Source organism: Cynocephalus volans, chromosome 3 (genome assembly GCF_027409185.1).
Source record: "Cynocephalus volans isolate mCynVol1 chromosome 3, mCynVol1.pri, whole genome shotgun sequence".
NCBI lineage: Eukaryota > Metazoa > Chordata > Mammalia > Dermoptera > Cynocephalidae > Cynocephalus > Cynocephalus volans.
The window spans coordinates 53,449,480-53,466,385 of NC_084462.1; the positions used below are offsets into that span (position 1 = coordinate 53,449,480).

Consider the following 16,906-nt stretch of genomic DNA (forward strand, 5'->3'; position numbering starts at 1 on the left):
GAGGGGCCCTGACCATTTTCCTTCACTTCACTTCCCCTACAGTCATATTAAAACTTCTCGCTGGTAAGAGAGAAAGAAAAATTGAGCTAATATTGAAACATTCCTTATCACCAGATGCTTAGGTGTCTGAAGGAGAGAATTATGATCCCATTTTACAGATGAGAATATCAAGGCAAATAGTTTTCTAAGCCCAAAACCACACAGTCAAAAACTAGTGAAACTAGGATTCAAACCCAAATGTGATCTAATGTCAAAAACCACACACTTTCTACCTCACCACACAATAGAGTCCTTCATAGTCTGTGAGTATTTGCAGCTATTTGTGTTGAATAGTCAAGCCAGAAGGCACTGACCAGCTGCTAGGCCTTAGATAAGATAATTGGTTTTATGTGTCTCAGTCTCTTTATCTGTGGACTGAAGATAATGGCAATCTCTCCCTCACAGGGCTTTGGTAAGGTTCCACTGAGTTAATGCATATAACAGAGGTCAGAATACTACCCGGTATGTCATAGTGATCAGTCATGTTTTGCTCATTGTTATTATTGTCTGTTATTTCATGGATCATACTGTAGAATACATGTCATGACTTTGCTTCCATGCATTATCTCAGTACAGTGGAAGAGCTGAATAAAGGTTCTGAATAAATGATGTTTTATAAATTTTAAATTTCAGTTTTTGATATTTATATGTAAAAGATTTCCCCCACTTTTTTCCATTGGTTTATAAATTTAGAGGAAATAAAGAATATCTCTTGTAAGATTGTTTATAAACTTCTGTTTCAGCAGTGCAAACCTTTTAAAAAATATAAAGGGAAGCATTGCTGCTTTGACCACAGTGGGGGGTGGGGACTGACTTCTGGATCTCCATTCACCCTCCTGCTAGGTTGTTATTGATGTGGGGATACTTCTGGGGAGCCCTGAACATGGATGTAATACAGACTGAGGACCACCAATCTACAAAGCACACAACAAAACACATTGCACAATGACTGACAAATACTATTCATTTTCAATTTCCGTAGTAGGCGTGTGTCTAGGAGGCCTTCCTTCTGAGCTCAAATCATCACTTCTCAGTTCCCATTACATAGTCACCACTGACTGCTTTGCTTAACTGGCAGGGTCTGCAGTTTGGTACCAGTGAGCTGGAGGAGATGGGAGCCATGTTCTGTTTGGGCCTCCTCATCTTGGAACTCAAGTCTGTGAGCTGCAGCCACCAGTTCCTGACTCGAGCTGCAAGTCTGCTGAAGGCTGAGGAAGAGGCTCTGGACCACCACCTTCGGCGGTAAGATACTCACAGGGGTAAGGGAAATTTGGATTTTTGTGTTCCCATTGTAGGGTGTCTTGGTAATGAAAGTCAAGGAGACATAGGAGACTTTGACAGAGAGAAAATGCAGAAGAGCTGCCAAAGGTAGGTTCGTGTGGTTATGCTGTACCAGCAAGCCAGACAAGGGACATCCTTCCTACTGAAAGCAAGGAGGGTGCTGCCTGCTTGTGCACATGCGTGTAAACGTAAGGATATGTTCATTTATGAAAATGTAATATCAATAATACGTTTTTCTTATGAAACAGCAAAAGATGCAGCTTGGTGACACACTCACATCTGCATACACTTATATTTGTTGGCTATGTGTTCATATGTATACAGATAACATTTTTGAGTCATTTTTCAGCAAAAACAAAACAAAACCAAAAAACGAACAAGAAAGTGACAGTTTCCCTTCCAGTATCTCAGCACTTGGAGCAACAAACATTTTAATCTTCCTATTCTCAAGTAACATCATTTCTTCTCAGATGATGAGGGGAAGCCCCTGATGATGAGTAATGCTTTGGCCAGGGAACCTGACAGACAGCCACGGCGGGGAAAGGCCAGATCACTGAGAACTCTGAAAATTGTTAGTGAGTCAAGTGAGGGAGAACCATTATCCAAATAAGCCCTTTTGATACCCTTTCCTGTAGACAAATATTTCAGACTTGACCAAAACAAATTCAGGGGGCAAGGAGGGAAGAAATAACGGCCACGTGAGAGGAGAGAGGATCAGGAGGAATCAAGGCAGTCAGGGAAGGCTAAGTCATTGCTGGCACTTTGAGCAACAGAATGGATGGGGAAATTGAGCTGTTGGGGGAAGTGTCTGCTGGTAAATGAGGAGGCATCTCATTGTGCACTTCACGTCCAAAGGCAGAGAGAAAGCCATTAATACTGGGGCCATGTTGTTTCTAGCTCACTTTCATTAATTTTTCTCCTGCCACTATTAGGCTGCTGTTCCAGTGCGACTTCCCACCAAATAGCCAGTCAAGCCTGGAAAGATCTAGCAGCATACATTAATACTGCTTTGGAGGGCACTGATTTCTCTGAGACTTAATTACCTAAATGCAGTAATGAACTTGCTATCACACTGGGCTATAGACTATGGAGATGTAAGTAAATCCAGCCTTCCTTCCTCCGTCGAGACACTGCTGCTGATTTCTTTTGTTTCGACATCACAACCACTTCTGTCTGCCCCTGCTCCCTTCAACACCCCTCAGCGCCCGAAGGCTTGGCGTGTTTGGCACCACTGTGGTGTTTTCAGACTCTCCCTCTGACAGCAAGCGCTTCCACCTGCCAGGATGTATATTTCAACTTGTCTTTTCATCTTTTCCTTTGCTAAGCTATCTTGGGTGCAGGCATGCCTAAATTTTCTTTCTTTCTTTTCTTTTTTTCCCCTCTCCTCTGTTGCTCATTGAGGGAAGATTGAGCAGAACTGGCATTGCTTGCTTTCCCTGAATTGATTATGCCGTCTGTTTGATCCAATGCAGTGAGGATTAGTTGCCTGTAAACTGGAACAAGAAGAAATCTATCAAAGAAATGCCTTTTCTAATTCACATCTAAAAAATTTGGTGTTAGGCTTCAAGTACAATGGCTGCTAGGTGGGCTATCATAAGAAGATAGTATTACCTGTCCCCCCACCCCTGACCCCATGCCATCCCACATGACTGACAATTGCTTTTTCAATTGCAATCAGCCTGAGGATACTGAAGCTAGAGGTCCTCCCATGACCTCTGACCCTCTTCAGGCTCATATAGGATGTGATTAATATGTGCATTTTGAATAGATTTGCATTAAATTTGGGAGGCATGGAGTTTGATGGACATTGGTATCATAATATATTTTCCTGTTTATTATGAAGCATTTTGTAGTTCCTACCTAAAGGACCTGAAGACTACATGGTTGAGAGGAAAATCACCCTGAAAATTTCTCGATCCCCAAATATTTTAGCCAACAAAGTGTATACTCACTAAAGAATGACAGAAGGGAAATTAATAAAATAAAATCTATTGTTTTGAAACCAGCAACAGGCTGTTTGAGTACCATCTGATTAGTTTCTGATGAATAGAGTTAAATCCTGAGGTATAATAATCTGATGAATAGAGTTAAATCCTGAGGTATAATAATCAGCAGAGCGAATCCTAGACATTTTGTTAGTCCCGGGGTTCATATTATAATACAAAGTGTAACTAATGCTTGTCAACACAGCTCTCCATATGTTTTATTTTTATTTATTTATTTATTTTTTAAAAATTTTATTTTCTCGATATACATTGTGGCTGATTATTGCTCCCCATCACCAAACCCTCCCTCCCTTCTCCCTCCCCCCTCCCCCCCAACAATGTCCTTTCTGTTTGCTTGTCGTATCAACTTCAAGTAATTGTGGTTGTTATATCTTCTCCCCCCCCCCCGGTTTTGTGTGTGTGTGTGTGTGTGTGTGTGTGTGTGTGAATTTATATATTAATTTTTAGCTCCCACCAATAAGTGAGAACATGTGGTATTTCTCTTTCTGTGCCTGACTTGTTTCACTTAATATAATTCTCTTGAGGTCCATCCATGTTGTTGCAAATGGCAGTATTTCATTCGTTTTTATAGCTGAGTAGTATTCCATTGTGTAGATGTACCACATTTTCCGTATCCACTCATCTGATGATGGACATTTGGGCTGGTTCCAACTCTTGGCTATTGTAAAGAGTGTTGCGATGAACACTGGGGAACAGGTATACCTTCGACTTGATGATTTCCATTCCTCTGGGTATATTCCCAACAGTGGGATAGCTGGGTCGTGTGGTAGATCTATCTGCAGTTGTTTGAGGAACCTCCATACCATTTTCCATAGAGGCTGCACCATTTTGCAGTCCCACCAACAATGTATGAGAGTTCCTTTTTCTCCGCAACTTCGCCAGCATTTATCATTCAGAGTCTTTTGGATTTTCGCCATCCTAACTGGGGTTAGGTGGTATCTCAGTGTGGTTTTGATTTGCATTTCCTGGATGCTGAGTGATGTTGAGCATTTTTTCATATGTCTGTTGGCCATTTGTATGTCTTCCTTAGAGAAATGCCTGCTTAGCTCTTTTGCCCATTTTTTAATTGGGTCTCCATATGTTTTAAAGAAGAGATCTCTGCCACCTTCCTCCCCTCCTGCCTCTTCCTTGGGTATAACAGGATTTCCAGTATCCTTCAGGAAGGTTCTTTTTCTGTGCAAAGAAAGGATTACTAGGGGAAAAAGGACTCTTCTCCCAAGGATGGCCTTAAAGAAATACAAGAATCTTTGAGTTTCCTTGGCCCCTCAAACAGAGTTAAACCCTGGGAGTGATCTGCGTGGAAGACAAAGTGTGGGTGTATGCTGTGAACATCGTGTTTTTTGACAATAGGTTTCATGCCTCATTTACCATAAAAACAATTAGAGTGTAGTCAACATCCACAGGGCAACTTACCATTTTTCACAGCAAAGTAAAAGCAGAAGTGGTAGATGTTTGCCCAGTGGCTTTCAATGAGTATGTGTACTCTTCGTTTTGGTTTTTCTTTTACAGTCTACTTCTTCCCAGTTGCTCATTTAGGAAATGTCTGCAGTCTCATTAGGCATCTTTTGATCTTCTTTCCTTTCCTCTTCCTTTCTCCTTCATCTCAATCTTATCCCTGGCAATAATTGTGTGTGCACTGCAGGAACGCTAAGCTGCCTCTTCAGGAGGAGCCGTTTATCCATTGTGACAGGTCTTTTGCAAAGTCATTTAACATTTTTGTTGAGTCAGCCACTGTTCATCTCGATTTGTATCCCTCCACTGCTTCTTGCTTTTCTCTGCTGAGCAACCCTATCTCCATTTGTCTCTGCATTAATAACAAGAGGAAGACGAGTTTCAGAGATGTGCCTCTGCAATAGCTCGAAATCTCGCTTATTCTCCCCAGTTACAATCCTGTTGCTGTAGCCTGGGCTTCCTTTAGCATCTACTTAAGATTGGTTTGTTTGGTTTTCTCTTCAGTTTGATGGGACGATACCAAAAAAAAAAAAAAAAAAAAAAAAAAATCTCAGACCATAGAAAAACTAATTTTATTTTCAATAATTAAAAGGATGCTTGATTTTCATTTTTAAAAAACACGGTTTTGTTCTTCTGAATGAGAAAACAATTTGGAAAACACATAAACACACCCCTACCCCTGTCTTTAATCATCCAGATAACCACTGTCAAAATTTGGTCAAATATCCTAGATTATTTTTTCACCTATGAATAAATAGGCATATAAATATTCTCAACAAAATGTATGAGAGTTTCCCCTTTCTGGCAGCTTTGTAAACACTGATTGTTTTTGTATTAAAATCCTTGCTATTTTTAGGTAAAAATGGAATGCTGTTTCAATGTAGAATTTATGTTTTCCGATATGAATTGAAATGCTTTTTTATCATGAGTACTTTTTTTAAAAATAAATTTCCTGACTATGTCTTTTACCCATTATTTTGCTAATCATTATTTTTTTCTTTTAAAAATTAATTTAAATATTTTGCTAAATATACTCAACTTCTGTTTTGTCATGTATATTGGAAATATTTTCCCAAATTTGTCATTTGTCTTCGCATTTATTTATCGACATCGAATGTTTTTGTTTTAAAGCAGCCACGTTTATCAATCTTTCTGTTTCTTTTACCTTTGAAAAATGTGTCAATCTCAGTTTAATAAAAAAAATTCACACCCATTGTGAACGTGTATCAATTTATCTGCTATTTAACTGAGGTAGATAGATTTATAATGAGTATATTTACAGATATATATTTTATTCTTTTTACATTTTTTGCTATTGAATCATTTTGCATTTTTAAGTTCACCCTTTCTCACTAATTAGTAATGTAAGTTTATTATATTATATAGTATTTACATGTGCATGTACCTAGGTATTATCTTGGTTTTATATTCTGTTCCATTAGTCTGCCTGCCAAGAACACATAGTTTTTAATGCTGTAGATTTGTATTTTAAACATATGATGTTGCAAGCACTACCTCATGAGTATTTATTTAAAATGTGCTTTGCTACATTCTTTGCTTTATTTTCACAGGTGAATTCTGTAATGAGTTGTTAACTGCCAAAACCCAATCCACTGGGATTTTAACTTGAGTTATAATAAAATGATAGATTTTTTTGTCTGTTGACTGCCTATATTGCCTTTTCAAAATCTGATATTTTTCTCCACTGTTCAGATCTTCTTTGATGTTTCCCAATAAAGTATTGTAGGGATTCTTTTTGTACCCTTCTTATGTAGTTTCTAGGTACATCGTGATAAGCTTTTAACCTCAATATTTTAAAATTTCTTGTTACTCTAAAATATGTCTTTTTTATCATATTTTTCTAAGTGGTGGTCTTAATTAGATAGGAAAATTCTGGATTATTTGTATATTTGTTTGTAACTTCACTGAACTCTCTAGTTATACCTAAAAGTGTTTCCGTTGATTTTTTTGTTTTGTTTTGTTTTTCTGGATAGAGCATAGTAGTATTTATAAATTTTGACAATGAGCTTTACATCCATCCTTCTTTGTCTTATGACTTTTGGTAGAGTTTTGAGAACAATGTTTAAGAATAGTGAGTCTATGGGCATCCTCTCCATGAACCTAACTTCAAAATGACAGTGACTCTAAGCATTTAAGAATTAAGTAAAATGGCTATTAGTTTAAAATTAATGTTCAATATCTTAATTAATTATTCCTTTTCATAGCTAATTTATCTAACAAAGTGAGAGCTGGATAGTAAATTTAAGCAAATATTTTTGTTGGTATCTTGAAAAAGTCTTAGATTATGTTATAAATTTTCTAATATCCAGTCATTTTTGGATTTCTAAGTAAAATATATTTGGCTATGATTTAAAATATTATTTTAACATAGAGATTGATATTATTTACTATGACTTGAAGGGTTTTGTGTCTATATTTGTGAGTGAATAAAGTCTGATCTTGGTCTATATTGTTCTATGATCTGGGATACTTTAAATTTTCCAGGATTTATCTGTACCTTGAACATGTATACACTGCCAATAAAATCATTTGTGTCCCATATATTTGAAACAAAAACATTAGTTTTCCACTTTTATTTTCCGTATAAAAATTACCTATGTAATTTAGATTGCCTTATGATCATATTCAGATCATTTCAGATTTCACTTTTATGTTTACTTGCGTTGCTCATCTTTAGCCATTTTGTGCAATCGTTCTCAATTCTTGTTTCTCAGTGTTGATTCATCTCACACTTTCCTGGAGAACCTTAAAAAAAGCTTTTCCTTTTTTTTTTTTAAAAGTAAATCAATGGTATATTTTTTGCATATCTATCTATCTATCTATCTATCTATCTATCTATCTATCTATCTATATGAATATCTTTCTCTTCCCTTTACACAGAAATTTTACTTTCCCTGCTTAGAGATTTTGTGGATAACACATTAAAACAGTGTAAACATGGCTAAATTTACTCTGATATTTTATCTTGTAGTAATCAGCCTAATTTTTCTTTCTCTGTTTATAACCTGTTTTTTCTGCCTTCATAGCTGTAGTAGTTTCTCTTTTTTCATTCACACAAAAATAATTTTCCTATTACATCAAAAATATTTTTTCTTCCTTTTGTGTGTGTGTGTGTGTGTGTGCTTGTGTGTATGTGTATGGCTTAGGTCCTTTCAATTGATTTTAAATTTGAGCACCATATCCCCTTGTAACATGTCTCAATTACAAGGTAACAGTGATTCCACTGCAAGACTTTATGTTTTTTATTTATTTATTTTTCCGGAGTGTTTGGTATCTGCTTTTTAACCTCTGTATCTGTCATCTCTTGATATCATTGCTTTTACGTGTTCACCCCAATTCACCAAATTCTGGAAGGAAGGATGTCTAAAGTTTGTCCTCACATACTCAATTTTCTGTAGCCTGTTCTCTCCTTTTTGCTGATAATGTATCTTAATTTCAGTGATTTATATTTAGGTTTTATTGCATCAATTTCCTCATCGCTCATCAGTTTCCTTTTTCTTCATGATGGCAGTATAGCCAGCTGTCTCTCCATTTGGATTGATGTTCTTTTTGTGTAATATCCCATAGATTCCATTTATCTTGAATTTTCCTGATACCTTAAAACAGGCTACCTAATGCTTGCTACTGTGTGTTGTGACTAGTCGTTTCCCAAAGTACACCATTGCTCTGCTACTGAGTAAGGCATTTTCCTCCTTGCACATTACAGAATATTTCTCCAGATCTGGATGGTTATGATTCTTCCTTCCTTCTTCTCTTCCAACTTCTTTTTCTTCATTTTCTACCTGTTCATCTTTGACTCATGACAGCTCTAACAAGGCTTGTAATTGTTCAATAACCAAGGGTTTGGATGTTCTTTAAACCCATGTATAGTCTTCTAGCTAGATGTAGTAGTTTCTCTTGTTTAATAGGAAATAATCTGATTTAGGTGATGTTTTCTCTTCAAGAATTCATGGTATTTGGCTTTTACCCGAGAGTTCAGAGTTGGGGTGATTGCAATGGAGAGGTTAAGGAGAAAGGGAGTGGAAAAGTGAATGAACGTTGGAAGTGTTGTATCAATGTTTATAGGCCAAAATGGGAAATCTGGCATTGGGATGAAGCATTTGCCATTATATCAAAACAAATGATGGAAGCTCAGTGGAATATTCAGGTTTCAAATTAACCCTCTAATTTTATCAATTCTAAATAAATGCTACATGCCAATTCCAGTTCTTTAACTGTCTTCTGTCACTCTAATTCTATTGTTATTTTTTAAAAATTAGTTCATTGCATGTAATATCTGAGAATATTCTTAGCTTCATTCTGTAGTTGCAGGCGAAGAAATGCTACATGCAGGGAAATGTCGTAATTGAACTCAGCCTGAGGATCTTTAGAGATCATATCACATGTTGCTTTAAAACATTCAGTGGGTCCCTAGCTGCTCAAGAAAAATGAACTGATTATCCAAAAAGAAGTGCTAATCTTAGCTTGGGAAAACAGCATCAGCAAAAACCCAGTTCCATTAGCAGTTAAAGAAAGGTAAAATCAAATATTTTTGGTATAATTTTATGCTGATTCTTTTATACTAAGTATATTAAAATAATGAATATCCAGTGTTAGTGTGTCTATGAGAAAAGAGGTTTAATAATATCAAACAGCTATCTGTAAATTGGTTTACTTTCCTCTGGAGAGCAATTTGGCAATCTGCGAGAAGGTCCTTCAAAACCCCACATTTGATCCTATTTCTAGCTGACAGAATATTCCTCAAGAAAATTAACGTAACAGAAAACAGCATTTAATATGTAGATATTTATAGAAATGATACTTATATCCTCAAATTATTTTAAACAAACAAAATTTTTGGCAGTAGAAAAAGAAAAAAAAAAGAACACTGTTGATTAATTTTCTAGAATACTATAAAACCATGAAAATAATGAATATGTCAATATAAATATGATAATAACAGTAGCAAACACTTATTAGGGCCTTACTATGAACCAGATGCTGTGCTAAGAATTTTATAAGTATTATCTCACTTAATCATATAAATAATCCTGTGTGGTAGATGCTATCATTAGCATTCCCTTTCATGAACAAGAAAATTAAGTTGTTTGGAGGTTAAAAAATTAATATATAAATTCACACACACACACACACACACACACACACACACACACACACACACACACACACAAACCGGGGGGGTGGAGAAGCTATAACAACCACAACTACTTGAAGTTGATACGACAAGCAAACAGAAAGGACATTGTTGTGGGGGAGGGGGGAGGGAGAAGGGAGGGAGGTTTTGGTGATGGGGAGCAATAATCAGCCACAATGTATATCGACAAAATAAAACTTTAAAAAAGAAAAGAAAAGAAAAGAAATTTGCCAAATGTCATAAATCTAGTAAGAGACTATGCTGGCTTTTAAATCTACTTCTGTCTAACTCCAAGGCTCAAGTTCTTATCCTCTATTGTATTCAGCCTTTCAAATAGTAAGTGAAAAGAAAAGCAGGATAATTAATGGTATACACATACTGATCATGACTTCAGTAACATGAGGAAACATTGACAGAGGTGGGGGTATTAAATGTATAATCTAAAACCAATTTAATTTTTTTAGTTTATTTCTCTGTACAGTTCCTAGAAGTATGTATTGGATGCATATATATCTCTGTGTGTTTGTGTATAAGTTTTAAAATTGGAAGGACTTGGATTCATTTTGGCCCATAAATATCCCTTGATTGTTTTAATATCATTCAGAGAAGATTAATGTATGCCACCATCAGTTGAATGCATTGCAACCCATGGAGATAACAATCCAGAAGAGGAAAAGATTGCAGAAAGAAGTGAGAGTGCATTTCCTTCATATTGCATTTGCTATTTGCAAAATGTTACCACCTAATAGCCACCATGAAAGTTAACCTAAAAGAATTTCTATTTTACAAGTGACTCCATGGGAGACCAGGGAATCTAAGCGACTTGCTAGGTGTAGTTAAGTGATTTATTCATTGCCAGTCTACACTGGGGAACTCGTTTACCTCTGCCTCAGGCTCAACCAAATGAATGGCTGGTCTCTTGCGTATGAAACTATAAATATTTGAAAATACAATAGGCTACCAGCCCCTGGAAAAGGGTTTTAATCAAGGAACTAACTCTACCTACTCTGTATCAACTGCAGTCTATTGCAGCCTTTGTCTTTTGTTGTCATTAATTCAAAAATTGGAAGGCAAATAACATCTTGGATGTTTTCTCAAACGGGAGAGATTTTTATTTAAGAAGGCTTCAAATAGCCTATCATGAGTGGCCTAAGTTAATTCAATGACTTTTTATTAATTTTTAGAGCAATACCTTTTTCTCTTTACTCTTATCTAATTATGCTGGCTTTCTCTTTATTACGTACCCCTTACCAAAGAGCTAGCCCTTTAGTACCAGGGCTCAGTCATTTTACCTGTGAGAATTAACTTACCAGACGTGGTAGAGAAAAAACAAAAGTATGGATACAACCACAAAGGGAAAGAAAGGAAGGAAGAAAAGAAGGAAGAAAGGAAGGAAGGAAGTAGGAAGGAAAGGAAGAAAGAGAAGGAAGCTGCTGCACAGGAGAAGAAATCAAGGTCATGATATTTAAACTAAGAGATCCTCATAGAGACAAAGAGGTTCATGGACAATTTACATTTTCGGTTCATAAGATCCTGAACTTATATGACTCTGATGTAGAAGAAAGAGGAAGGCTTTTTTAGTTTTGCCTGTTTTCTTCATCCTGGACAATTGCCAAGTTTTTTCCTCTCAGGAGGGAAGCAAATAAAGCAACCTAGACTCATTCCATTGAAATGAAGATGAAATAGTCTATTATGGCTTTCACCATCCCACAAATTCCCATGAAGTCCTCACTTTAGCATCCAGCATAATTTTGATCACAGGCATGTGGCTTCGATTCAAGGAGGCTCAATTCTTGTTCAAGGTATTTCTGTTGATAACAGGCTCTGTGACTATGGGGAGGTGGCTTAATATGTTTACTCTCAGATTTTTTAGCTTTGAAATTAAAGATCTCTAAATTGCTTTCAGCTCTAATATCCCATGTTTATTCTCAAGGATATAGCCATCAACATTCCAACATGGGCAGTCGGGTTGCAACCCTGGATTCAAGACACAAAGGGCAAGGCAGCTGAATTATGCTAAGTGTCACAAAGCTAGTATTCGACTGAATAAAAATTAAATTTTGCCTGGATGTCTACTGGGTAGGTAATAAAGGGACAGAAGATTAACAGTGCAGAGGTAACAAAAGGAGTTATAAACAAATGATGAAAAAAAGAGCAGGTAAAAAAGAGGTATGTTTGGAAATGAATGCCACAGATTTGGGAAGGATGGCAGAAGGATGTCAAAGCAACATCTAACATCAGAAGTAGAATCTGGTACAAGATAACCCTGTATAAGGGGGCTTAAATGTTCTTAACGGGAAGTTTAGGATACGCTGTTTTCTATTCCTAGAGGTAGATGCTTCAGGGGAAAGGAGTTGTGACTTACCTCTGCTTGGTCACTTCAGTTTCTTTAGACGGGTTTGTCTTATTCAGACCTCAAGTATATCCTAGTAAGACAAAAATATCTTCAGTCATGTGATAGCTAATCATAGACCTTCTGCTTCAATTTGTGGTGAGAGATGATCCTATTGGAAAATAGAGATAACTTAGCATGAGCCAGTATTGTTTTAGTACAATGGGAATGGAAACTAAATGAGGCCAATATGTTTATGATGATTTGGCACTTGTCATTTTGTTATGTGGCTTTGAATCAGGGAAGCTCACTAGTTCCCAGTACTTTGCCAGTGTGTAACAAAACAAATAGAAGAAAGAGACAGAATAGTGATAATAGAATACCATGTGCCAGGAAGTGTGATAAAGATTTGATGTATATTATCTTAAAGCAAACCTAAGGAAGTCATCATTATCATCATCATCAATTGTTATTTATAGATGAATAAAAGGAGGCTCAGCATGCTAAATGTTTGATAAAAGCCAAGTCACTACAATATGGCTGATCAGTGATTCAAACATAGGTCCTTGATTCCAAATTTCTTGTATTTTTTTTTCCTGAAACATATTGCAAATTATTTTTTAAAATATAACTATACAATAGTTTACAATAGGAAGTAGAAAAGTTATGTCATAGAATGTGATATACATAAATCAACATTCTTCACCAAAGAGCTGGCTCCTCTAAGTTCAGTGCAAAGAACAAAACATCATCCGTGATAGGAAAACATATATGTGTGTATATATACATATGGGTGTGTGTGTGTGTGTGTGTGTGTGTGTGTGTGTGTGTGTGTATAATTAATGCACTAAAATGTCTATTGTAGCATTGTTTCTAATGGCATAAATCCTACTCGAATAGATTTTACTGCATGTATACTACATTCCTTGGAGCAATCAGTAAAATAAGTGAATTAGAGCTATATAAAGTGGCTTTATTCTACCACCTATTATTGCTATTTTTTATTTTACTGGTTATGCATATTCATGGGGTGCAAAGCTGACCTGACCATCACCACTTGTGCCCAAGATGTGATGGCCAGATCAATACTATTGGCATGCCCATTACCACAAATTGCAATTATTTCTAGTGTCCCCCACCCAATTAATCTCTGACCTCACTCCCTTCTCCCCCCTCCCACCCCACTCTGCAACCCCAAGTATACTTTCTCCCACTGCAAGTCCAATACACCATTATGGTCTTTCTTTCCTTCCTTCTTCCTCTCTTAGCTCCCACTTATGAGTGAGGACACATGGTATTCTTCTCTCTGTGGCTGGCTTTTTTCACTCAACATAATTTTCTCCAAGCTCATTCATGTTGTTGTGAATGGCAGAATTTCATTCTTTTAAGGCAGAGTAGTATTCCATGGTGTATGTATACTACATTTCCTTATCTAGTCATGCATCAATGAACATGTAGGTTGGTTCCATATCTTGGCTATTGTAAATAGAGCTGTGATGACTGTGGGAGTGCAGGTGTCCCTTTGACATGATGATCTCCACTACTTTGGGTATATGCCCAGAAGTGGGATAGTTGGATCTTATGGTAGATCAATCTGTAGTTGTTTGGGAAACCTCCATACTCTTTTACATAGGATTGTACTAATATATAGTCCCACCAACAGTGTAGGAGCATTCCCTTCTCTCCACATCCTCACCAGCATTTGTTGTTCTCTGTCTTTTTTATTATAGCCAGTCTAACTGGGGTGAGGTGATATCTCAATGTGGTTTTAATTTGAATTTGGCTGTTAATTAATGATATTGAACATTTTTTCTTGTACCTGCTGGCCATTTGCTTGTCTTCCTTAGGAAAATGTCTATTCAGCTCATTTATCCATTTTTAATTGGGTTATTTGGGGTTTTTTACTGTGTAATTAGTTGAGTTCCTTGTATATTCTGGATATTAATCCCTTATAGGATGTATAGTTTACAAATATTTTCCCCCACTCTGTAGGTTGTCATTTAACTCTGTTGATTGTTTCCTTTGCTGTGCAGAAGGGTTTTTTTGGATATTGCCCCATTTGTTTATTATTTCTTTTGCTGCTTGTGCTTTGGGGCTCTTATTTATAGTCTGTACCCAGTCCGAGTTCCTGAAGTGTTTCCCCTACTTTTTCCATAGGTAGTTTTACAGTTTCAGGTCTTCTATTTAAGTCTTTAGTACATTTTGAATTAATCTTGGTTTATAGTGAGAGGGACAAGGCTAGTTTCATTCTTCTGCATATGGATGTCCAATTTTCAAAGAACCACTTACTGAATAGGCCATCTTTCCCCCAACATATATTTCAGTTGCCTTTCTCAAACACCAGTTGACTGTAAGTCTTTGGGTTGATTTCTGGGTTCTTTATTCTTTCCCACTGATCCAAGTGTCTATTTTTATGCCAGTACCATGCTCTTTTGGTTACTACAGCTTTGTAGTATAATTTGAAGTCAGATAGTGTTATGCCTCCAACTTTATCTTTTTTCCTTAGGATTGCTTTGGCTATTTGGGGTCTTCTGTTTTTCCATATGAATGTTAGGATTGTTTTCTCTATTTCTGTGAAGAATGTCATTGGTATTTTGATGGGGATTGCATTGAATCTGTAGATCACTTTGGGTAGTATGGGCATTTTCACAATGTTAATTCTTTCAATTCAAGAGCATGGGGTGTCTTTCCATCTTTTTGTGCCTTTTAAAATTTCTTTTAGTAGTGGTTTGTAGCTATTATTGTAGAGATCTTTCATGTCCTTTGTTAAATTGATTCTTAGGTATTTTACTTTTTTTTTTGGTGACTATTGTAAAAAGGCTTACATTCTTGATTTCCCTTTCTTTTAGCTCTTTATTGGAGAATATAAACACAACTTATTTTTGGATGTTGATTTTGTATCCTGCAATGTTACTGAAATTGTTAACCAGCTGTAAGAGTTTTTGATAGAGTCTTTAGGTTGTTCTGCATATGGGATCATGTCATCTGCAAATAGGGACAGTTTGATTTCATCTTTTCCAATCTGGGTGCCATTTATTTCTTTCTCTTGCTGATTGTTCTGGGTAGTACTTACAGTGCCATGTTAAATAGAAGTGGTGAGAGTGGGCATCCTTGTCTTGTTCCTGTTCTTAAGGGAAAATCCTTAAATTTTCCCCATTCACGATGTTGGTGGCAGTGGACATAGATAGCATTTTATTGTGATGAGATGCTTTTCTTCTATACGTAATTTGTTGAGAGTCTTTATCATGAAAGGATGTTGAATTTTGCCAGTTGGTTTTTGTGCATGTTTTGAGATAATCACATGGTTTCTGTCCTTGGTTTTGTTGATACAATGTATCACGTTTATTGACTTGCATATGTTGAGCCATCCTTGCATTTCTGGGATGAGTCACACTTTATCGTGGTGTATAATTTTTTTTCAAATGTTGCTGTATTCTGATTGCTAGTATTTTATTGAGGATTTTTGCATCTATGCTCATCAGAGATAGTGGTCTGAAAAGAAAGAAAAGTTTTCTTTTTTTATTTTATCTTTGTCTGGTTTGGGTATCAAGGTAATGCTGGCCTCATAGAATGAGTTTGGGAGAATGGCTTCTATTTCAAATTTTTGGAATCATTTGAATAGAATTGGAATTAATTCCTCTTTGAAGGTTTGGTAAAATACAGCAGTAAAGCTCTCCAGTCCTAGGCTTTTCTTTGTTGAGAGGCTGCTGATTACTGCTTCAATCTTGCTGTGTGTTCTTGGTTCGGCCTTGGTAGTTTGTGTGTGTCCAGAAGTTTATCCATTTCCTCCATGTTTTCAAATTTGTTGAAATATTCTTTAATGATTTTTTGTGTTTCTGTGGAATCAGCTGTAAAGTCTCCTTTTTCATTTTTGATTTTTGTTATCTGGGTCTTCTCTCTTCTTTTTGTTAATTTAGCTAATGGTTTATTTTATTTATCTTCTCAAAAAATAACTTTTTGTTTTATTGATCTTTTGTATTGTTTTTTTGGTCTCTATATTATTTAGTTCTGCACTAATCTTAATTGTTTCTTTCCATCTACTAACTTTGGGATTGAATTGTTCTTGTTTTTCCAGTTCTTTTAGGTATAGTTAGGTTATTTACTTGAAATATTTCTATTTATTTTTATGTAAGCATTTATTGCTCTAAACTTCCCTCCTAGTGCTGCTTTTGCAGTATTCCAAAGATTTTGATATGATGTGCCTATATTTTCATTGTTTTCTATAATTTTTTTGATTTTCTGTTTAATTTCTTCTCAGACCTATACGTCATTCAGGAGCCTGTTGCGTAATTTCCTTGTATTTGCATAGAGTCATGAGTTTTGCTTGTTATTAATTTCTAATGTTAATCCATTGTGGTCTAAAAAGATAGTTGAGATGATTTTGATTTTTAAAAAGTTATTCAGAGGCTTGATTTGTGACCTAACATGTGGTCTATCTTAGAGAAAATTCCATTTGCTGATGAGAGGAATGCATATTCTGTATTTGTTGGATAAAATGTTCTGTAGGTATTTGTCAGGTCCACTTGGTCTGAAGTGTAGTTTAAATCCTGTATTTCTTTAAACATTGGACAGATCATCCAGTCAACAAATTAACAGATTATGTATCTCTTTCTTTAGGTCTTAATAGTGTGTGCTTTAAAT

General features: G+C 36.1%; 1 protein-coding gene across 4 annotated transcripts in view; it reads left to right on the plus strand.

Annotated features, from left to right (window-relative positions):
* Positions 1-16,906, plus strand: part of AGBL1 (AGBL carboxypeptidase 1) — an 866,292-nt gene that overhangs the window by 626,961 nt on the left and 222,425 nt on the right. For all 4 annotated transcript variants that reach the window (XM_063089333.1, XM_063089330.1, XM_063089331.1 and 1 more), the window contains one exon: positions 1,118-1,281. In XM_063089333.1, the coding sequence (XP_062945403.1) occupies positions 1,118-1,281 (164 nt within the window). The remainder of the gene's footprint in view (positions 1-1,117; positions 1,282-16,906) is intronic.